Below are 24,396 nucleotides of genomic sequence, written 5' to 3'. Positions count from 1 at the left end.
TTCAGTGTTGAGACCAAGTAGAAGTTTTATTATCAGGGGTGTAGAAAGTGGGTGCTCCTGCACGTGTGGGAAGAGCTGGAGAACTGGATTTCCACAATGCCCATGTCTTGCTTCTGCATACACCTGGAGGGATACCTACAGGCCTTGATCAATGAAGTGATTGGGAAAGAAGAGAGAAGCAGTAATGAGAGAAACACTACTGAGAATTGACAGAGTTTTGCCTACACTCTGTGTGACTTTTTAAAGCTGATGAGTTTTCCCTGGTTCTGTCGGAGTTGGTACTACTAACATAGCTATGTTTGAATCCATCCTTCCTATTTCCTTTTTATATTCCCTCAGTCTGGAACTCAGTTCCTTGGCTTGATTTGCCTGCCTTTAGTTTTTCCTACAATCTTTTTCATAAAGTGAACCAAAATGTAGATAATAATCTCGTAACAATGATTTGAATGGTAGCATTTACATGACCCCTCGCCCATGATTCCCAGTTCATGAATTCTGTTGTGTTTTAGCGGTGATGCAGTTGCTTTGGTGGTTGTTTTTCCTTAACTAATTTTTATATTGCTGATGAACATTTTACTCAATGAATTTTTTAAGACCTACTGTACAATACTGTTTCTTCTCAGATTTGCAGATTTGAGATTTGAGACTCTTCTATTTTTTTTTTCCCAAAATGGCATACAGAACTTGCAATGATGTTATTGGAAAATGAGGAGGGAGTTCTGAACACGAACTAAAAGTTTGTTTGTTTGATTGTTTTTAACTACACTGATTCACACTTGAATCTGGTCAATATATGTAAATAAGACATACGTTTTTAAAGATACATCTAACTTTTCTGTCAGAAATGTTGCAGTTGATGTCTCAGTGTTTTTACTCCAGATGACAGAAAGTAAAGGTTAATTTGCCTAGAAGAGGAAATATTTAGCATAGACCTATTAGTATATTTTCATTTGGGAGGGAGCTTGCTCTTGTTCATTTGGTCAGCTATAGCCAGTGAGAATAGTTTTCTTAATTTTGCTAAGAATATTAAATGCAACTCATTTTAAATTTGTGAACTCTCTTCGTTTCTCTCTGTTCTCTTTCCTATTGCTTTTTGTTTTGTTTTGTTTTGAAATCTGTTTCCACAGAAGAGGCTGGGTCAGGGAGTATGGTCCTTTTCTGCCTTGCTTTCTGTGAACTGAACAGTGGCTTCCGTAGGTTTGTAACACATCCCCCGTACTATTGGCTTTGGTGTGTGCTTACCTCCTGAGCTACTAGGAAGGGTTGGGAAGAGCCAAGGAATCTCACCTTGGCCATTCCTACCTTCTACCCACAGTGCTGATTACTCATTAATCAGTGATTGTGGTGTGGTTAAGAAAAGTCCCGCTGATACCAGTGTGTTCCTGGTGAGCTTCCAGCCTCAGGCCAGCGACTCATGCCTCCTTCAACCTTCTTTTAGTTTTGTGTTTTTTTCTTTTCTTTCTTCTTTTTTTTAAGATTTATTTATTTTTATTGTAAAGTTAGATATAAAGAAAGGAGGAGAGACAGAGAAGAAGATTTTTCTGTCAGATGATTCATTGATTCATTTGTCAAGTGACGGCAATGGCTGGAGCTGTGTCAATCTGAAGTCAGGATCCAGGAACTTCTTCCAAGTCTCCCACGCAGATGCAGGTTCCCAAGACCTTGGGCCATCCTTGACTGCTTTCCAGGCCAAAGGCGGGGAGGTGGATAGGAAGTGGGGCTGCTGGAATTAGAACGAGCACCCATATGGGATCCTGGTGTGTGCAAGGCGATGACTTTAGCTGCTAGGTCACTGTGCTGGGCCCAAGCCTCTTTTAGCTTTTCCCTCTTTCCTTTGCTTTTTCCAGATCACTTTTTAACCTGGTTGTTTGAGGGTCTATATACAATTTCTCATTCTGCCACAGTTACAGTAGTTCCAGACAAACTTCTGATACTAAGTGAAGTGTTTCAAAGGGTTTTTGCATTTGTGCAGAAATAGCAAATGCATCCAGGTTTAATGAGCAAGGATATAAACTTTGATCAGAATAGAGAGTTCAGGAGGACAGAGCAGAAACTAAACACCTGGTATGAGCTTTTTCCTGCCCCTTTCCCCCAAATTATCCAGGTAAAGTTGTTTTATCAACAATTTCACATTAACCAATATGAAACACGTTCGTTAAGTTCAGTCTTCTGGAGGAAGAACCTTTGTGTCATTGTGTTAATACAGTAAATGTCTAGTTTCTGAAGTGGCATGGAGACTTTACAGCTGTGCTTTATTGTGGAAATAGCTGACATTGTACTTGAGAGAAAAGAATCCATGTTCCTAAGTCTTGTTAGCCTCAAAGGCAAAAACTTGTGAACTTTTGTTTGGTCTGAACTTTAAGAATATGTGTGGAAAAATTAAAAATTGGTACAGCTTTTAACAGTTAACTAGAATTGATGGGAGTTAGAACATCTTTTTGCTAGTAAATAAAATGATCACAGCCATGTATCAGCGTTTTTCATTAATATGCTAAGATAAAAACTTGTGAAATAATGATGCTGTTCTATTTCAAAATGAAAATTAAAACCATTAACTTGATTTTTATTGTAACAATTAAATTTTATAAAACTTAACAGTTTTTACCACTCAATATGATATAATTCTGTGTGGAATAATTCTTTCACAGGAAAGAGTATTTGCTATATATATATATATTTTTTTTTTTATTATTATTATGAAGCCGTAAAAATAATGCTGATTTTAAACAGAAATCAAGAAAAAGCCCTCTTCACCTTGGCAGGGGCGTTTCATTTTTATCACAGAAGCAGACTCATCAGAATCTATAGGAGGAAGTTGTCAGTGTTTCCCACTTGGCCATGCTCATTGCAACCATAAAGCACACTGAGGACCCAAGCAGTCAGCAGCACTGGGATGCCATTGTGAAGCTCCACCAGCATCCAAAATGTTCCTGTGGGGCACTTGACACTTAGTAACTCCTAGGACCACTTGTCTGGTTTCATTTCTTAGCAGAGGTGTGTTTCCATGGGACTCATTTGCTCAATTTTCTTTCACAGAATTAATATTTTTCAGTTTCTAGTAAGTTTTAAGCCTTTCTGCACTTCATGTTACTTTAAGAATGTAATTATTTGATAACTTGTTAAGAAAATTAAATAGTGACAGTAATCCCAGATTCTAACATTGGTATTAGAGTCAAGCACCGTGAATATGGCTGAAAAATACAAATGGAATGTGTCAACAGACACATAGCAGCAAGTGGTTTTTGACATCCCGACATCTTATAAAGCATAAGAGGCAGAATTTTCAACTACTTCATGTAGAAAACAGTAATTAGATGCCATAGTCATATTCAAATCCATAGATACTGACAAAATATAATGAAAGTGTAATTTTAAGACTATTAACTGCAAGCATTAGAAAAAGCAATTAAGTAAGATAACGTCCAATATTTCTATTTAGAAGGCTACTCTCTAGAGCTGCTTTAAGAATGCATGCTCACTTTCAACAAACATGCTGCCCAAAACACTCCTTGTGCTCAAAATTCTTTGCAAAGCTCTCAGCAGGAAACCAGTTGGGAAGAATGGGGCAAATCCTTGTGTGATTATGCTACCATTCAGTAGGGTCATGGTACACCTTGGCCTCTGATACATTTCCTATTTGAGAATCAATGCATCTGTCCCTACCAGGAAAACTGGTTGCTGCACCATTCTTCACGTTATGTCACAATGTCCTTTATTGTTTCCTTGTTCTATTCTGAGAGTCATGGATCAGGAGAATCATAGAGTAGCATAAATTTTCCTCTTTTCAGGAATCAGGTGAAGGGATGACATCTGCAAACCCTAAAATTGAGCTATGTTTAGTTATACCCTGAAACACTCAGGAACCTCTGGTCTGCCCGTGACTATTTCAAAATTTAGAACTTCACCTATTATTGTCTTGGTAGGGCCAGTCCAAATTATTTTATTTTCCTTATATAGCTCATTGGCTAAGTGATTCCATCACCTGCCCTAAAATCTGTTATCATCTTTATGACATATTTGGGCAAGCAAAAAAAAAATGTATCACTAGTGGATACTGAGACGGCCTCTTTAACTGAGATTATGTGAATGATAAAGATTACCATTAGGTGACAGATGACAGAAGTGACATGGACATGAAGCTGGGAAACAGGGACTTGCTGCTGTTGTGCCTCTTAGCTCTTTCCCCAGGCTGGGCCCCTCTTCCAAGCACATTGCTTAGGGTTAGAGATGAACTCAGAGCTAGACAAGTGGGTGTCTGTCAGCTTGCTTGACTATAGTGGAGTATACAGACTGTGCCTTTATTCTCTTTTATTAACGTGAGCATGCTAGAATCTTTACTGTTCCCTGTTATGGTTGTGGTGCATGAAGCAAATTTTTGCAGGGGGAGGGGGTTCTTTTTGCTGTTCCTTTAGCTGTCCCCTTCTGAAATCTGAGCAAAGTTAGTGTATCTGTCTGTCTCCCTCTCTCCTGTCCCCACCTGGTCATGTAAGCACTTTGTCTTTTTAGTACTGTTGCCTCTTTTCCTTGTTTGGGGAAATGGTTACATAGCCAGTGGTTAATAGTGTCTTTGATATTTTACTGTGAGTTTAAGTGTATGGTATGTTACCTCTTTTGATCCTTACATGAACTTTGCCGCAGTAGCACCCTATATTGGTACCGTTTTGTGTCCCAGCTGCTCCATTTCCAATCCAGTCCTCTGCTAATGCTCCTGGGAAGGCAGTGGAAGATGGTTCAAGTCCTTGTTGGGCCCATGAACCCATGTGGGAGACCCAGCAAAGCTCCTGCCTCCTTGTTTTAGACTGACCCCACTGTGGCCATTCAGCTATTAGAGTAATAAAACAGCAGGAAAGATTCTGTCTCTCACTCTTTCTCAGTAACTCTGCCTTCAAAATAAATATTTTAAATAGATAAGTAAATATATACATGACAAAAGAAATGGTTGTTTGAGATAACTGCTTGAAATCTATTAGTCCTCTTTCCTGATTGATTTTACTTCTCCATTTTCTGTGTTCTTGATTGATGATACTGAGCATTCAGTGTTAGAGAAGGCAACCTCTCACCAGCTGTGGATATCTTGGAAACAAAGATATATTTATCTTTTATTAGAAAGGCAGATTTACACAGAGAAGGAGAGACAAACATCTTCCATGCTCTCAAGGACTCCCCAAATGGCCGTAAGAGCCAAAGCTGAGCCAACGCAAAGCTGGAATCCAGGATCATCTTCTTCTTTTCTCCCACGTGGATGCAGGGTCTCAAGGCTTTAGGCTATCTTCCACTGCTTTTTTAGAACATAAGCAGGAGGTTGGGTGGAAAGTGGAACAGCCAGCATATGAACCAGTGCCCATATGAAATACTGGTACTTGAAGAGTAGAAAATTAGCCAATTTAGCAATCACACCAGGCCCAAAAACTCTCTTGAATTTGTATTTTTACAGAAGCTTTGTGTTCAAATAATATCCACCTCATAAGATTATTGATAAATTAACTTGTGTGTGATGAATGTGGAAAACTGGACATACAGTTTTGTTTCCATCATCTGTACATTTAAAAAATTTCCTTCATATCCTGTGCATCTCCTCTCAACTCTAACATTTCATTAAATGACGTGACTCTTTTTTGTTTGTTTAGACATCTGTGTGTGCATTTCTGTTTAGTTCATGCTAAAGAAAATTCAACTTTCATAACCTTAGCTTGAACACTAATCTTCAAAATACCATAACCATTTCTTGAATCTGATGGAGGTCCTTGCATAACATCTGTCTTCTTTGATCAAAAATGACATTCTTTACATCAATAGATTCTTGGGCTTTTCTGGCAGGAAATATTTTTGAGGATGCATATCATCAGTTATGGGGTAGGCTTGTCAATAAATTTTTCCTGCAAAAATAAATCAGAAATCCTATCAAAATAGAATTTTTATTAAAAGAATCCATTTTCCTTAGACTCCCCATGATATGGTCATGCTTGAAGCTTATGAGAATTTTTACTTAGATGTAGTTTGTACATTTAATTTGTGTGCTAGCACTCTTTCTAACCAGGCAATCTGCATAGATTTTATGTCCTAAGCAGGAGGAAAATTGTGATCTAGATTCAGCTTTTTCTTTCTAAAACCTTTCTGATCTTTCATGTCCCTTGTCTGTCCTCATCCAGACTCTGAATTTCACTCTGAACTTTCTTCCTTCCCTTTCTCTACCTACACTCACACCCACCCATGTGAACAATGGGAATATCTAAATCTCTCTTGGCTTCTCTTTATGCTTTTTTGGATGAATGGATCACTCTGTGTCCAACCTGCAGCTTGTTCAGTCACTTGCTTCCATTATTCCTGTCAGGGTTCACTAACAGTAATGGTTATTAAAATACTTTCCTGGGTGCTATAGATAAAAACTCCTGGCATGGACTTTTGGTTTTCCTGTGTTGTAACATGAACAGAAATGGAAAGTTTCATGTGGTCAGGGCCTCTAGAAAGTTCTAAACATAGCTTTCTTCCCTGGGTGTTAGGTGACTTCTCAGGGCCTAGCAGTGTGTCTAACTTTGACATGAGTTATAGACTCCTAGAGTTGATGAGGTGAAGAGTCAAGGCTTGGATTGATCTCCACAGTAATGACTTGGGCATGACTTAAGCCTTCTCTGTATGAAGGCAGGATGCTGCCTCAGTAATTCTGGTACAGGCTAAAGTCTTAGATGTGTTTTCTGTTTGTTAAAATGAAGCTGCTAACATTTGCTCTGAACATAGTCATGGAAGTCTAGGTATTTGATATACATTACTTCATTGTATTTTACGGTATTTAAGCATTTACAGCATTTAAGCATTATCCCTTTCCTTGATGAACAAACCAACATTGACGAAGGTTAAATAATTTCTCCAAGACAAATGCATAGCCAGTTTAAATCAGAATTGAGAATCCAAATTTAAACCAAATAGTTTTGTTTGAGGGTGAATATGATTTCAAAAAAAATATACAGGAAACTACTATCACCATAGTTAAATATAGTTTATCTCATTCTGATCACTTCTAACTTTGGCAGGGAGGAGCAGCAGCTTTAAAAAGATTCTGACTGGATGAAGTCCTGCTTGGCCTCAATCCAGTTTTCTTAAACACCTGAGTTTGATCATACAGATTGCCACTACATCCTTGTACAGTTACTGGTAACCTGAGTAACCCCAAGGAACTGACATGGGCCCAGTTTTGAAGTTAAGATTGTCGCTGACCACCAACAACACTAAAACGATGAGGCACACTCTTGAGGGTCTGGGGAAAGCCAGAACTGCAACCGGACCCCTCACTGCCAAAAGCGGCTGCATTTAAGCCCTTTTCTCCGCTGCCCCTTTCCCCATTGGCCTTAGCTTTCCTCTGCCACTTTTCCAACCCTCTCTCCGCCACCCTTCTTCGTTCTTCGTTCACCTGCTTTCTGCTGCATTTCTCCATTCTTGTCCCTGAATTTTGGTCTTACTACTTCTCTACCACTTTTCCAGCCCTCTCTCTGCCACCCTTCTTCTTAGGTCCCGTCCTTCTTCTCCCCATCCCCCATCCCGTCTTTCTTGTCGTCGTCATCCCTCTGTCCATCGTCGTCCATCTGTCCCTAGCTTTTACCAGCTACTTTTATATCGTTCTCCACCAATCACTTCTCCCCGTGGGTCCACTTGGCGCTACATGGTAGGCCAGTAACAATGACATAATCGCAGCGAGGGCATTAGCCTATCCCTGTGACTTCCTGTTTACCTGTTGGCAAGACCAACTCAGCCTCCTGGTCCTGGGCCAGTCTCCATCTTACAACGGCCCTTCCCAATCCCAGGAGGGGATTTAGCACCCAGCTCCCCACAATAGATTGTTTTATAGACTATGCTTTCTATTCCTAGTAACTTTTAGTGTTTCAAGAATATTGTAAATAGGAAATGCTGAAATAGGAAATGCTCTGTCACCTAGTTAGCTGTTAAAGAGTTCTATTTCAAAACCTGGTTTTGTGACATGTTGGATAAAGCGACTCTTTGTAACGCCATCATCCCATATCTGTGCTGGTTCATATCCTGACTGCTTTACTTCCCAGGTAGCTTCCTACAAATGACATGGGAGTAGCAGTGGCCCAGTTGCTTGCATTTTTGCCTCCCATATGAGAGACCCAATGATGTTTCTGGTTTTGTGAGGCCTGGCTGTTGCTGCCACTTGAGAAGCGAGCCAGTAGTTGGAAGATTTCTGTCTCTTTTCTAACTCTGACTTTCATAGATATATTTGTGCTTCATATGTAGTACATTTAAAACCCTGGAGACTTCTTACTCATGGGCTTTATCAAGGTTGTCTTATATCTGCCTATACTGCAGTGACAAAGATGATTTTATCTACTGTACCAGCAATTACTGGAGAATGTAAGCTTAAGAAGTACCATTTGTTGTGCAAGGTATGGGAAATCCTTTGGAAGATATTTTTGGGGTTTCACCTTTTGTTCAAATTATGAACATTCTTTCCTTAGTTCCTTGCCCCAGATCCTCATCCTCATACACATACTTGAGCAGTAAGCTTCAAAACCCTGTTCTCTGCCTATGGACATACAAAAATATGTATCATTCTTTGGAATGGCTAGCATGCAGCTGAGTTAAGATGATTCTGAGATACTCTGTCCAGCCAGATAATAAAAAAAGTTTTTTCATCAAAGCCAGACTAAAGGAGCTCCTCTAGGCCAAATATAGGATTATTTGAGAAGCTAGACAATATGAAATGAATTATAAAGAAATGGACAAGGGAGAGCAATAGGTTTATGCATTTAGAAAGATAAGGGAAGCTCCAGCTTAAAAAATGCTGATTACCAGTTAGTGAATTTGGAATGAGTTTTGAAGCAGGGAAAAATTAGCATATTCCACCATTATCCATTATTGGAACAACTAAGAACTCAAACAGCAATGGACACCAGATATGTGCATGATAATGATGATAACTCTTACAGATTGCTTAGAGTAAGAGATTGTAATAAAGCAGAGAAATGGGACGACCACCCTTTGGTCATGAGCATTGAGTAGCAAACATCATGTGTCCCTAGGGACAGCATCCTGAGTACATAACGCTCTGTGTGATCTTTGTGGCATTCTGGCCAAGAATGTATAATGTGTATATAACTACAAGGAAATATGAAATACTCTGAGGACACGAAATGAAGAAAGGCTGTTGACTCATGCTGTACTTTGGAGCTTGGGAGCAGAGGAGGAATAAGCTATAAGGTCATTGTTAGATCAATTGACCAACTAGAGTATGGGTAGAAGATTAAAACATCACATCAATGTTCAATTTCCTGGAGTTTAATCTTACTGTAGCTATGATTATGTAACAGAATATCCCCATTAGAAAATACTGAGATATTTAAGGGTGAAAATCTCATCATGTATGTAGCTTACATGTTATTCCACAACTCATACTCATACAGACACATGCTTATATTTTCTTCTCAAACACACATACATATGCACATTAAAGCAAATGATAAGGGGTTAATAATAACGTTAGGTAACAGCAAATGAACCGGGGCAACAGTCCAGTAGGTATCATGAATATTCTTGGTGCTGCTTGTATTTTTACAATTTTCATTAAACTTGAAAATATTTTTCAATTTTAGTGATTATTTTCGTCACAAATATTTCTTTTATGCTTCCTTCCTTTTCCTTTCCTCTTTCTTCTTGTCTCAGAAATCGAAGGCTTGCGAGAAGGCCATCACTGTGGGTCAGACAGTCATCACAAAGCATCGAAACACCCGCTATTACAGCTGCAGAGTTATTGCTGTGACATCACAAACCTTCTTTGAAGTCATGTTTGATGATGGTTCCTTCAGCAGAGACACGTATCCTGAGGATATTGTGGTAAGTGTTTCCTCCGGTGACTGCTCACCCACTGTATTTTTTATCAGACCTTCCTAGCTGGATACCTCAGAAAGTACCTTTGCATTTTTAGCAACTCATGGCAGTTGATATTCATGGTTTTCAACATTCTAAATAGTATCCAAGTAAATGCAGACTGATTTTCATAGTTGTTTTATGAATGATGACCGTTGGTTGACCAGAAGGTACAACAATCAATTTTAATCTGTTTGTGTTGTGACAACAGCGTGCCTGAGATTGGGTAATTTTTAAGAAGAAAAATTTACTTCTCACAGCTGTGAAGACTGTGTAGGAAGTTCAAGATTGAAGTGCTACTGGCATTTGATACCGAGACAAGATCCTGTAACTGAGGTTGAGGTTAGCAGCTCTGGCGTTTGTCCTGTTGTCCCTCGTCCTTTTCAGGAATGTGGCAGTTTAGGGCTGCCTCTGACCTGTCAGAATGAAAAGGCATTGATTTTGTTAATTTTGGTTTTGTTACCCATCTAGTCAGGAATAACAAGTCTATAAACCAAAATGACCCTATTTGCAAGATTTTTATTGTCATTAACCAAATGAATTGAAGATCCTAACTCTTTCTCACACACAGAAATAGTGGATTATATTTCTTAGCAGAGTGTAGCTAAAGGAACTCTTCACTGCGTTGCCATTGGTGTTCATGAATAGCAGTCCTTAGGTGACTTGTTAGCCTTGTTAGCATCAGTTGTCCAATCCATGGGTACGTTGTGTGGACCACACATCACACTGGGAACTGGGAAATGTGATGAGAAAGAAGGTATAATTCTGCTCAGTCAGGAGGGCAGGCAGGCTAGTATGGATGTTTTCAGTTCAGTAAGGCCATGTGGTTCTAGTTCTATACATGAATGGCAAATAACTTACCTCCTTGATGTGTCTGGAGGAATGAATTAAGGGATTCTGAGGCTAATCAAGGTTTCTTCAGGCCAGACGTAACTCTAAGAACTTGAACCATGCATTTATCCTCACCACATTACGCATCATTATGTTTCACATTTTGTTGCCAAGGAAACAGAGGCACAAAGAAGTAAATCACTCAGAAATAATATTGAATATATGTAATCTGTCCCCAAAAGTTCTACTCTTAACCTTGTGAAGAAATGAAGTTTAAAGAGGGGATATACAGGCGCAAGAAAGGCACCAAAACATACATTGGGTAAAAGACCTTCACTTACCAGTGCTGAGGAAGTCAAGATCAGATTAAAGATAAAAGACCTGCCTTGCTTTGTCCAAAGAAATTACCAAATCACATGATTTTCCATACCTGTGTTATCTGTGCGTGCTATACCCTGCCCTCCAAAGCAACAGCTGAAATCATGTGCACGCCAGCAACCCATAGTTAAGACCAAAATCCTTTTCAAAAATACAGTAGTTAATCAAGCCTTGAGCAAGTTTATTTTTTTCTTTTGCATCCTTGTTGATCGAAATGCATGGTGCTTTTGATCAGCTTTGAAAATTTTAGTGCCTGTGATCTCATAATACCCACACATACTGAAATCATCTATATCCTGATTCAGAGAGTAAGGAAATGAGAAGTGTAAAAGGAGGAAAGACTTAAGGAATTTTGAAAAAAAAAAAAAAAGCTTCAGGATCACAGGCATTCTTTTTCAATGTGTAAGTTAAAAACATCCCAGGCAAGCTTCAGACCAGCTGGGTACATGTAGACTGTGCTGCGAAACGGAACCCAGATTCATTAGACATTCTCACCACTTGTGAGCTGTTGTGGCTCCTTTCCTCCTTGCCATTTTGGTGCTTCCTTGGTTTTACTTTTTTGGTAATTCTGAAGTAATTCTGATTTCTCTTAAAATAGGGTGGTTGGCAGGGTTCTGCACAGAAGCAGAACATACAGGAAACATGAGGAGTCTTCAGAAAGTTTATGGAAAGTACATTTTTTAAAAGCACATGAATTTCAAAACTACTTTTGCACCACAGTCTTTAGTGGAGAGGCCTAAGGCCCAGGAAGAGCTAATATTTCATTTGGGAGCTGCAAGACAAGGAAACCCTACAATCTAAGCTTAAAAACCCTCAGGCCTCTGGGTCAGAGCAGGCAACTCTCCTGTCCTCTTTGGCCAACAGATTGATTGGATGATGCCCGCTCACTTTCAGGAAGGGTCATGTGCCTTACTCAGTTTGTCAGAGACACCCTAGATAAAGTTTGACCGAACATATCTGGGGGTAACAGCTGAGGTGAACCCTGGGTCTTGCCCTATGACAAAATATGAAGCAGATGAACACAAGAGAAGGAAATTTTAGTGAAAAACAAAAATTGATTACGGAGGAATGATAAGACATTGCTTATTGCTTTTTTCTATTGTAAACATGTAGTATGCATTTATGTGTGCAAAACATTAAATATTTCTCACAGAACACAGGACTGTGTGAACTGAATTCCTTTCACATAGTAGGCAAAAATCAATTTTAAAGGATTTTTAGTCTCTGCAACACTCTTTTTTTCTTTCTTTTTTTATCTTCCTTCTAGTTTATGCTGCCCTTTTTTTGGTATTGATGACAGTTGTAATTATAAGATGTGTCCTCAAAACTGTGTCCTAACTGCATGAAGCCTATACTTACAAGATTTCACCAAGTCAGCTTATCATATCACTTAGTGTAAAGTAATCTTAACATCTTAAAGACTTTATAGTCTAGCTCTCTACATTTATGATTTTACTCACTGCTAAGGGTGTTGTTTTAGTGACTTTTCATAGCAAACCCTGCTTTAAACTGAGTTCCTGTTTAGTTCACAGCTCTGATAGTAACAAAAGGATAAAAAAAAAATCAAGACAAAGCAAAACAGAAAACCTGGAAGTGGAAGATGATAGAGTAGGTGTGGCCATTGCAGCCATTAGGGGAGAGAATTACTGGATGGAAGATCTACCTCATCCCCTTCTCTGCCCGCCCACTACCCACCTCACAGATAAATAAATAAATCTTTCACAAATACTTTCAGAGTAAAGCAATACTATATCTACAAAATGCATTGCTATTCCATCAGGTTGATAAAGAATTAGAAAACCAGCCAAAGGGAAACGTTTCCATATCAGCTGTGAATTTATTGAGGAGAAAATAATCAAAGAATCTAAAGGCCCTTTAGAGAGAGAGAGAGAATCTGGTTAAATCTTCACAGACAAGATTCATAATTTTTGGGCAGTGGCTACTAAGAAGATCTGCTTTCATCTGATTCTTCAAATTTTGCAATCCTGTGGCCTTCACTGATGTTCCAGCCAATCTCAGGTTTATTAAGATCGCAATCTTTTCTTTAAAAATGCCTTATTTTTCATGATACAGATCCTTAGGCTCAGTGATTTCTCCTTCCACCCACTCTCACTCTCCCCAATTTTCCCCTATATTGTAACAATATTTTAGTCCCTCAACAAAAGTATCTGTACTTCTGAATGAAAGATAGGCTCCAGTGAAGCTGTTAAATGTGTCTTGACCCTAGGGTGCAGGACTTTCCTGACATTGTAGGAATAGAGAATGGTGTATATTCTTCAATAACACAATGGTGGACTTGTGACTCTTGTTGAGATCTCTTAAGTAGTGGATATTTTCCAGGCCCTGGGATTTCATCCTCATTTTTGTGACTGTTGTGATTGTTTTATATCACAGCTTGGGGCATACTAATGAAATTTTGGATCCCTTATTTGAGTTACATTTGTACCCCTTTTTCTTTTATAAATTGTAGGTATCCCAGTATCCTGAGGACATTGTTTTGACAGTTTCTATTTAGCTCTGATGATCTTCTGTCCCATGCAGGAGATTAACTAGTGGCCAGGAAGACATACTGTCAGTTACATTTTTCTTCAAATATATAGCTCCCCACTCTTGACAGCATTTCTCGTATTTCTCTTTTGGTAATTATCTCCAAGTGATTGGTTTGGGGACCTTATTCCTAGGGGACAGGCTTGTATTTTCCCCCCATCCTTTTCTTTCCAAGGGGATTCAAAGTATAACATTCCATCTTCAGCCTAACAGAATCAAAATAACTGCCTTGAACTTGAGGGCAATGTTATTAATTCCCAGGACTGCATCATTTCCTCTCTGGGTAGAGCTTATACCTAAGAGTAGCAGTCACTATGAACTAAAGTCCATTCTGCTTAAAACTGTCCAGTGGTAATGACATTTCTCATCTGTGTGTTGAGTGCTGGATTAGGCATCATGGGAGATTCGAAGATGGTTAAGCATAGGTGTAGAGGTGACAGGTGTGGAGGCAAAAAACTCAAGTGGCTTTAAAAGACTAAGCTAAAACCTTGTACACCAAAATATCTTATTCTTTGGGACCCATGGCAGCATTTTTGGGACCCTGTTGATTCCTAGGTTTTGACATTTGTTGGCCTTTCAAGTCTAAGGGTCATGTAGACCTGTCAGTGGCAGGCATGAGGTTTGATGGGATAGATGCCTCTTGTCAATGGAGATCCTATAGCTTTGGCAAATCGTATCCCAGCCAGTCCATCTGCTACTCTGCTACAATTTAAATGGCCATTTCTGTAGCTCAAGCTTATCTGAAACATTTTACAAGCAAACAAAAAGTATTCAATGATGTTACTGACATACATTCATGAATGGAATCCATTTTGGTACGAGCCTTAGAACGAAGTCATATTGGGAGAGAGTGATGAAATGGATTACTGAGTTCTTCATATGTTCTAGCTACAAGTGGATTATTGATCTCTTCAATTTTTCTCTCCCACTTTGAAAAACATTCCTTTGCAATAACATAACATATTTTGTGTATGATTTTTTTTGAGAAACTATGGAACTGTTTTTCAAAATGGTCCTACCAACTGTTCTCCACATTGTTACCAACCTTTGTTCTGTTGGTCTTTTACAAATTAATGCACATGTGGTGTTATCTCATTGTTTTTTTATATCCCTAATGACTGGTGATTTTCAGGATCTTTTCATGTATCTTCTTTGGCGATAAGCCTATCCAGATCAGTGAAACTTTTAATTTAATAATCTGAGTTGTCAATTCCAATTGTTTTTCCAAAATAATCCGTACTCTTTTGGCATATATGTATGGTATGTGTAGTATATGTAACAAATAGTTTATCTCAGCTTACATCTTGTCTTTTTACTTTATTATCAGTGCTTTAAGGGTCCACGTAAGCTTTTATTAGATCCAGTTCATTTGATTAGCTTCAATTTGTATTTATGGATCATGCTGTGGGCATCATATCCTGAGAAATCTTTGCCTAACTCATTCGTGAAGACTTTGTTGTATATTCTTTTAAAAGTTTTATAATTTGGGCCCGGCGTGGTGGCGCAAGTGGTTAAAGGTCCTCGCCTTGCACGCCCGGGATCCCATATGGGCGCCGGTTCTCATCCCGGCAGCCCCACTTCCCTTCCAGCTCCCTGCCTGTAGCCTGGGAAAGCAGTGGAGGACGGCCCAAAGCTTTGGGACCCTGCACCCGCGTGGGAGACCCGAAAGAGGCTCCTGGCTTCGGATCGGCATAGCTTTGGGCCCTTTGCGCTCACTTGGGGAGTGAATCATCGGACGGAAGATCTTCCTCTCTGTCTCTCCTCTCTGTATATCCACCTTTCCAATGAAAAAATAATAAGAATAAATCTTTAAAAAAAAGTTTTATAATTTTGGGTCTTATATTTGACTTTGATTTATCTTGGATTAATTTTTATGTATGCCATGAGGTCAGAGTCTAAGCCCTGTGAAGCTGAAAACAAACCTGGGTCATTTGTTACAGATTATTGAATATCTCTTTCCTCAAAGTGCAACATCTCACACTTGGTACATCCTCAGAAAATGTGTTTCTATCAGCTCCTTTTGAGCTTTCTGAAAATGACATAGTGAAGGGGGGAGGGGAATCCGTAGAAGTTAGTTTCCCTTAATATCCCAGACTTAGAATAAAGCCCAGTGGACATCTGGTTTTCAGATCCAGTATCCTACTGCTTTGGAAATGTGTGTGATAGAGACCTTCAAACTTTGGTGTCACTGTTAGTGTTTCTGTACTTTAAGTGGGAAGAATAAAAAACACCAAGTGGAACAGCAGCTTCCTCTGCTATCGTTTGCAATCAGTATATTCAAACCTAAAATTTCCTTTTGTGTGTTTTCAACATTGACATGAACATCAATCCAACTGGAGCATGTTTTATTTTTCAAAAACAAACAAAAACTGAAGAAAAAACATTATCATTGCCATTAATATTAATGGACAAGTACTTGCTTAAATTAAGAATCAATTTTCCGTTTTAAATTGAATTTTCCCTCATAGTTCTTATCCTAGTTGACATCCATTAAATTTTGTGCTCTTTGAAAACAGACCCATGTCAGCTTGAAGGACTGTTACATGACTAGTTGTTCGTATTTGGCATTACTAACACTTGTCAGGTAATAAATGGCTGTTGAATTAAAGACTCTATCAATCATTACCAATAGCCATCGCTTCCCGGTATTAAGTCTATAGACATTAGACAGCTAGTATGATGTTTGCATTTGATTTTGCAGTCACCATTAAGAATTGTTTTTAAGTTTGACTTCCAGGCCATGTTTTAAGTTTCATATCCTTTTTTAGGCAAAGATTATTTGCTATTTGCTGTGCTCCAGAACCTAGCTCCTGGGAATACGTCACTCAGTGGTGCTTCAGCTTCCATGTGCCACCTCTTTCAATAAAGAAGGTTGCTAGAGCTGAAACAAAAAAAAAAAGAAAGAAAGAAAGAAAGAAAGAAAGAAAGAAAGAAAGAAAGAAAGAAAGAAAGAAAGAAAGAAAGAAAGAAAGAAAGAAAGAAAGAAAGAAAGAAAGAAAGAAAGAAAGAAAGAAAGAAAGAAAGAAAGAAAGAAAGAAATTGCTGCTTCAGGTGAAATGAATTGTTATTTACTATCCCATTGCCACGAGAGTGAGATTGGAAACTATCGAGAGGGGACTGAAGGCCCCGTGGCATTCCTACACTGTTGGCCAGCAGCAGGACTATTGGGAGCAACAGCAGTGGTCTTGGCCTCCTCCTAAATAGGCAGCACCAAATTGAATATCCATGGTATCATTTCTAAATCGCAGGGTAGATCTAAATCAACTTCTGTTTAATAGAAAATGCAACTATAATGAAAATTCTTTATTCCCTCTTCATAAATGCATGAGCAAGTGTCACTGTCCCATCACATGATAATATCAGAATGTCAGCCTGCGTTATTAGCTCTTCTGTTTCTCTTTAAAGTAAAGTGGCATACTGGCTGTCCATGATGCACGTTTCAAAATTTAAACCTTCTCAGGCTGTAACTTCATTTTGATCTTGAACTCAGATTCTTTAACCCTTGGGTATATTATAATTAGGTCACTACATGCATGTTTCATAAATGCTTGCATTATTCCAGCCCTGACCCTTTGCATGGTACATTTGGAAGGACAGCTTTCTGCATATATTTTCTGCATTATATAGCTCACAGCACGAGTTCCATGATGTGAATGGTTATCAGAGAGCTAGCTGCCTGTTTACAAGCCATTTTATCTTTCACCTCTATGCAACCCCAGGTGCAAACACATCAGGTTATAGCACATAAATTGGTGATGCATCGCTGAAGATATGGGACACATAAATCAACGATGAGTTTATGTCCCTACTTGACTATGGGGTTTAAATTATTCTGGTGATAGCATGAGCTTAGATTATTGCTTGATTGGTATATTCAGTATTAGTGCATACTGTCCAATTATAAATGATAAATGAAAGATACTGCATGCATTTAGTTTTTGCACATTATTGAAACAAGTTAACTGATTTTTGAGGGGGTAAATGAAAGCTAGTAATCTTAGCTTTTGTGTCATTAAATAGATTATATTTTGAGGTCAGAATATGTGGGCAGAAAGTAGTATTGCAAGAAAGTATGGAGCGAGGATTCAGTTGGTTTTTTTTGTTTTGTTTGTTTTGTTTTCAATTTCTACCTTTGCCAACAGTCAATATGTTATTCGCTAAGGAAGTAAATGAAAAGGAGCTGTGGAACTGCTCTACTCTTTGTATATGTTCTCCCAAAATAGTGTCCCTGTGCCATCTGATTTCTCTGCCCTCTATGAAGTGGAGGGTATATCTGAATGTCTTTGTTTTGGATCAAGTGCAGTTTATGAGCTTTAAGATTTTATTTCTTTTTATTTGCTTGTAAGTCAAAGAGAAAGACAAAAGCAGTGCGTAGCTGTTGGTTCTTTCCCCAAATGCTCACAACATTTACCTGTGGGCTGGGCTGCAGGCATAAGTCTAGATCCCATCCAGGTCTCCCTAGTGGTCGTGGGGACTCAAATGATTGTGCTATCCCCTGGTCATCTCTCCTGCTGCATTAGCAGGAAGCTAGCCTAAGTCGGGTAGAGACTTGGCACTCTATGTAACATGCACACCTTCCAAGCAGCATTTTAGCTACCTTTCTTTTAGAGTTACAGATAAAATCGTTTTTTCTTAAACATCTTATCTGATTTATACCATCAAAGAAAGTGACTGACACAAAATAAGTCAGGCTTCAGTCCTTACATTCTAAGCAGCGAATACCTAAACCCTGGCAAAACTAGAATTATAAGAGAACTACTCAAAGAGCATGGTGTGAGTGACTTTGACATTGGCTAGGATCCAGTATGATATATATTTGAAATCTATCTCCATAATGCAAGTTTATACTGGGCTGCAAATGACTTTACTAGACCCTGTTACTTTGCTCGTTATTGCTAGTTCCCTTATTTGTTTTCTGCACAATGAGAAATTTTGAAATTGTTTTTATATGGTATGAAGTTTTATTTACAGTTTTATATCTTATTTCAGAATACACATTTTACTTCATTATAAGCACAGATTCTTAACCTGGTCTCACTGGATAGCTCATTGTAGCTTTCCCTCTTCCTCAGCACTCTTTTGCCTGAGTGGCTTCTCCTTCCTCAGTGTTTGCCCCTGACTTTAATCTCTCCTTGCTGTTCAGTGACTTCCTTCCCCCTTATGGAGTAATGTAGAGGTTGATACATTTACTGGCAAGAGCCTTCACTTTTTTTCTGAAAGAGATGGGTTGTATGACCTTGCAGAATCTTGCTCTCATTTTTGAGACTCATTTACCACTTTTTTTTAAATTCTTTATTTTTATTGGAAAGGCATATTTTACAGAGAGAAGGAGAAATAGAGAGGTCTTACATCCACTGATTCATTTTGCTTTGTTTACCACTTTTAAAGGGATAGAATTGGTAGTTAATGTTATGATTGATTGGTATTTGCAAGGTTTGGGTTGGTGTGGACATTTGAAGTAGCAGTTGCAGTGCTGCTTAGCGTGCCTGAGTCCATGTCAGAATATCTCTGTTCTGTCCCTTCTCCCTGTGATCCCAGCGTCACCATCTCTGCACTGATGTACACTCTGCAGCAGGTTGATAACCTCCAGTAGTTGGGTCCCTTCTGCCCACGTGAAAGCTCGCCTGAGTTTAGTGCATCCATCAGATGGGAGCTCTGTCTTTATCTCTCTGCTCCTCAGATACATACCCATGTAAAGAATTCCTACTATCTCCCCTCCCAGTTTAAATCTTTAAACAAAAGAAAAAAAAAAGGTCTCTTGGCTAAATCTGACAATCGTATACTATCTGCAGATCATTTTCATTCTCATTGTCTGGGACTCTACAAACATCAAAATTCTCTTGAATTTCATGTTAAGATTATTTTAGATTTGACAGTCTTTTGACAACATAAGAATCATTTGGGGAGTTTCTGACTTCCCTTAAAGAGCAATACTGTTGCGTTATAGATGGATTCATTATCCTCTCCTCACCCATCTTGTTTTGTATCACTCATGACAGTCTAGTCTCTGTTGAACTATGCTGTTAATAATTACACTCATGCTGTTCTTCACAACACAGTCTGTTTTGAACATGACTGGTTAAGTGTATGCATTTGCATTTAATCTGAAATTAAGAGACACAGTAGCTTTCATGGAAGGTATTTATAGAATGGAGGTGCTCACGTTGTTTGCTGTGCTCAGGAGCATATATTCAGCCTTGAGGACATTCAGGGCTATGTCCTTTGTACTCATACATTTAGGACGCCTGCTTCTGAATTTAACTTTATGCAAACTGACAGTTTCAGCAACAACTCATTCTCATAAAATCTTCTAATTTGCCATCACCCTTCCTGACACTTCTTTTAAAATCCTCTTTCAGGTGTTGTTAATTTACTCCAAATTTTATACTGTTGGGCCATGATGAGCTAAATTACATTATATTCAAGTCTTGGTGTATTGTTTGTTTTCAAGTCATTTTCATTTTTCAAGCCGTCTCTTTAAAATGGGTACACTGGCTCGGGTCTTTGTGTATCCTGGCAGGGGATAACAATCCAGTGGTTGACTGTAGTCATCCCTGATATTTGTGTGGTCAGTGAGAGGGAGGGAGACCCTTGTGAGCCCCTTGGATGAGGTGGGGAGCTGCACATCAGCTTTTGAAGTACACAGCCTCACACCACAAGACAAGGAATGCTATATTGTATTATTGGTTTTTTAAAGATTTATTTTATTTTTATTGGAAAGGCAGATATACAGAGAGGAGGAGAGACAGAGAAAGATCCTCCATCCAGTGGTTCACTCCCCAAGCAGCCACAAGGCTGGAGCTGAGCCAATCCAAAGCCAGGAGCTTCTTCTAGGTCTCCCACACAGGTGCAGGGGCCCAAGGATTTGGGCCGCCCTCAACTGCCCTCCCAAGGTCACAAGCAGGGAGCTGGATGGGAAGCAGAGCCACCGGGATTAGAACCGGCACCCATATGGGATCCTGGCACATTCAGGGCGGGGACTTTAACCACTGGGCTGCCACACCAGGCCCTTGTATTGTTTTAAGACTCGCAGTTATTTGCTCTCAGCTCAGCAGTGTTAATTCGTGACGTGTTTATGTTCCTTGAAGTCTTTGAAGTTGTCCATTTTACCTCCAAAGTTTTGTAACAGTCTATGGACAACAGTAGGCTAAGATTCACACACCCATATCTTACATCCTTTTTTGCTTCACTTGTTTGCCCATCATGCTGTTGATTAAGGTAAAACAGGCTTTTTTGTGGGCCCTCTAGATAGCAAGGAGGTGCTACTTCAGACAGGGCTTGCTCAACTGCAGAGGGAAAGGATGCAGAGAGCTCCAGAAGTTGAGCCAGAGAGTGGCTGCAGCTACATCATGGGGAAAGAGAAATATGTGTTAGTATGATTTTTCTGATTTGCTTTTGCATAGTCTGTCAGAAGGCTTTGGTGAAGGAAGAGATGTACCAGCATAGCACTTGAGAAGTTTAGTACCAGCAGTCACAGCTCTTCTTATCCTTTCAGTAAGACTTGCAGGCCAGGAAGTCAGGTCTCAGCTAGGAGTTGTGTGTCCCCATAACTCAGTTCAAGGCTTCCATGTAGGAAATACAAGCAAGTTGGGTAATGTGAATTCCCCTCCCATCCTGGCTCATGCCACTTGTCTTTGACTCCCTGTCTGCCCTCCCACACCCCGTAGTGAGTGGGTTTCAGACCGTTACAGAGCAGTGCAGGGACAGGAGCCGACGCTCATCTTTGATGTCAGTATTAAGGACATTAGTTATTTCATATCGAACATGAGTACTGAGTCTTTGAAGTACCCAAGAATTGGTCCCGGTCCTTGACCTCCAGAGCAAAGCTACATAACCCTTTTCTCTCTCACATTTATGGCCCTTCACGTATTTTTAGAGAACTCTCAGGTCCCTCCTAAATCCTAGCAAGTCCAAGCAAAAATAGATGTCATTGCTCAATCAGGAGAGAGTAAATGCTGTGTAAGTAAAGTGGTTACAGAGTGCTCTTCCTCCGAGACACTCTGAGGATGAAATTTTCTTGAACATGTTCCACTGAAAATGTCCTCAGATCTGAGAATACCGTACCCTAAGTGCAGTTGGCAAGTGTGACAGCTCGCTCTCTGTTTCTTTGACCTGAACATTGAACATTGAACTTAGCAATGCAGCCAGCAGGAAGGTTAAATGAATTATTTATGTAGTTATTAAAAACCATGTTTTTAAAGAATATTTAATCATGCAATATAATACATGGAGAAATCAAGCTCAAAATTGTATATACAGAATGATCCCAATTATGTATGAAAATATAAATATGCAAAGGAGAAATCCTCAAAGGAAATACATAAAATGTTACTGATTATCTTGGAGAGTGTAATCATAGGTGATTATGATTTTCAACTTTATCACCTTCTTATAGTTTCCATATGAACACGTTTTAGTTTTATATTCAAAAAAAATTCTTAAAAAGATATGAACCCCTCTGAGAACTCCGTATATCCTTACTCTGTCAGAATTTCATTTTAAATCTCTTACATCTTGGCATCTTTAAGCTCTCTGGGATATAATGATCATATAGTATGTTAATAATCTCTGTTAAATGCTTCTGCTCCACACTATAGTTCCCTCATGGAGAAGTTCTCAAGCCTATTTTAAATCTTTTCTAGTTTAAAAAGATTTAACAACTGCATTTTCCACTGAAGAGTTGCATGAAGTAAAACTGCATCTGTTTTATTCGCTACTATTCCACTTTTTTTTTTTTCTAGGAAAACAAGAAATGCAAATAAGGTGCTCAGAATTGTGTGTTTTGTGAATAACCCGCTCCTTTCCCCATGGTTATTAGCTGTGTGGTCTGGAGCAAGTCACCTTGCTGCTTTTCCGGGGACACTGACATTTGCCTACCTGCCCTGCCTTGGTGTTTTAGATTTCAGCTAAGATTACATGTTTGCTTATAGTTCTGTGTGCAACTTAAGTTGCTCATTTTCAGCATCTCTCTTTTCAGAGTGTGTTCTTGGCTCCTCAGTCTTGTTCCCACTATTTTTGATCCCAAGGATCACCTTCTTTCAGGGGCTGTGTCCCTTCCTTCCATCCTCCAGGTGCTCCCTTTTGGTGGGAAATAAATTCAGTCCAAGTTTGTTCTAATTCCCCCAGTAAAGTTGGCTTAATATCCTCATTCCACGTATTTATTTTAGGTGTTTGAAAAGCAGAGAGATCTCATCCTCTGATTTCTTTTCTCAAAGCTGGCAACAGCCAGATCTGGGCCAGGCTGAAACCAGGAGTCAGGCACTAAGAACACTAAAACCTGGACTGTCTCCCATATGGGTGACAAAGACCTAGTACTTGAGGCATCACTGCCTCCCATGATATACACTGGCAGGAAGCTGGACTCAGAAGCAGAGCCGGGAGGGCGGTGGTGTAAGCATGCAAGCAGTGCCTTAACATTTATGCTAAATGACTGCGTCCTACCTCAGTATCTCCAGTTAATCATTAAGGAAGCTAGAGCTTTAAATAAATTGAGTAGCTTGTGCTTACTCTTTTTGACCTTAAGAAGGCACCCTGACTGTGGCTGCCCATCCCCCACCCCTAAAACTACCTTTCTGTGTGACAGGCCTGCAGGCGGACAGCATGGCCTGACATGGGAAGTGCAGGATGGTCTTTTTCCCCCTCAGCACTTACCCATATCTTTCTTTTCATCTTTCCTTTTTTAACGGTCAGAATTGGCATCTATTTTTAGAAACAGCTATGGAGAAATTCACCTCAAGCCTATCTATCTGCATTTTGCAACATGAATTTTTATTGACACACTGAAATATTTTGTTCCCTAATGCATTTTAGCTCCTGCCAACAACTATAAAAGATGTGAGGTGGGAAGGAATTGGTCCTGTGTATGTGGCATTTCCCCCCCACTTTTTGGAGTATGTGAATTGACGATCCTGGGGTGCTTCTCTATTAATTTCTGCAAAGAAAAGCAGCAGGAGAATGCAGCTAGTTTCAGGGCCGTCATCAGGACTGGGTTGGCTCTCCCCCAAAGAGTGACAAGCAGACCTGTATGCATCTTTCATCTGCTAGCTCATTCAGTGACCCTGGACAAAGCAGTCAGCACCAGCTTCCTTATCCATGTAATGGAAATAACAATAAATACAGCCAACGCCTTGATTCTGTGGGTTTTGTATCTACGGGCCTACCAGTTATGGATAGAAAATATTCACAAAAAGTTACGTGCATACAGTATATGCACATATTTTTCTCCTTGTCATTCCCTAAACAACATAGTATAATAGTCTAATAACTATATACCATTTATGTTGTGTTAGATATTATAAGTAATCCAGAGATTATTTAAAATGTAAATGAAGATATATGTATGCTCTGCAAGTAAATTGTTTTTTAAAATTTATATAGAGAACTTGTGTATTCACTGATTGATGTCTACAAGGAGAGCACAGGGGAGCTCGAGAATGAAAGCTTCCCGAGACATCAACAGATAGTAGGATTATTATGGAGATTCTTGAAAAGTAGTTAATCTGGTGCCTAGCACATGATAAGTATGCAGGTAGTGTTCGTGTCTCTAGTGGTCGTGATTAATGTGGCAACCAACAATTTTTGGTCAGCTCATAAGTCAGTTTTTCTGAGGACAAGATTAGACCTTCATTAATAATTTTTGACCATGTAGCTTTAACATCTTTAAAAAAATCATTAATAAAGATCTAAGAGGAAATATCAAAAAATTTGATTAATTTCCTATTTGAGTAATTTGTAAATCCAGTGCTTTTACAAGCTGAATGTGGA

General features: G+C 39.2%; 1 protein-coding gene across 3 annotated transcripts in view; it reads left to right on the top strand.

Annotated features, from left to right (window-relative positions):
- The window catches only part of KDM4C (lysine demethylase 4C), a 281,603-nt gene that overhangs the window by 242,185 nt on the left and 15,022 nt on the right, over window positions 1–24,396 (top strand). For all 3 annotated transcript variants that reach the window (XM_040963735.1, XM_040963734.1, XM_040963733.1), the window contains one exon: window positions 9,673–9,843. In XM_040963735.1, coding sequence (XP_040819669.1) covers window positions 9,673–9,843 — 171 coding nt within the window. The remainder of the gene's footprint in view (window positions 1–9,672; window positions 9,844–24,396) is intronic.

Source organism: Ochotona curzoniae, unplaced genomic scaffold (assembly GCF_017591425.1).
Source record: "Ochotona curzoniae isolate NIBS_2020 unplaced genomic scaffold, NIBS_Ocur_1.0 scaffold_3208, whole genome shotgun sequence".
Lineage (NCBI taxonomy): Eukaryota > Metazoa > Chordata > Mammalia > Lagomorpha > Ochotonidae > Ochotona > Ochotona curzoniae.
This window is presented reverse-complemented; position numbering and strand designations above follow the sequence as displayed.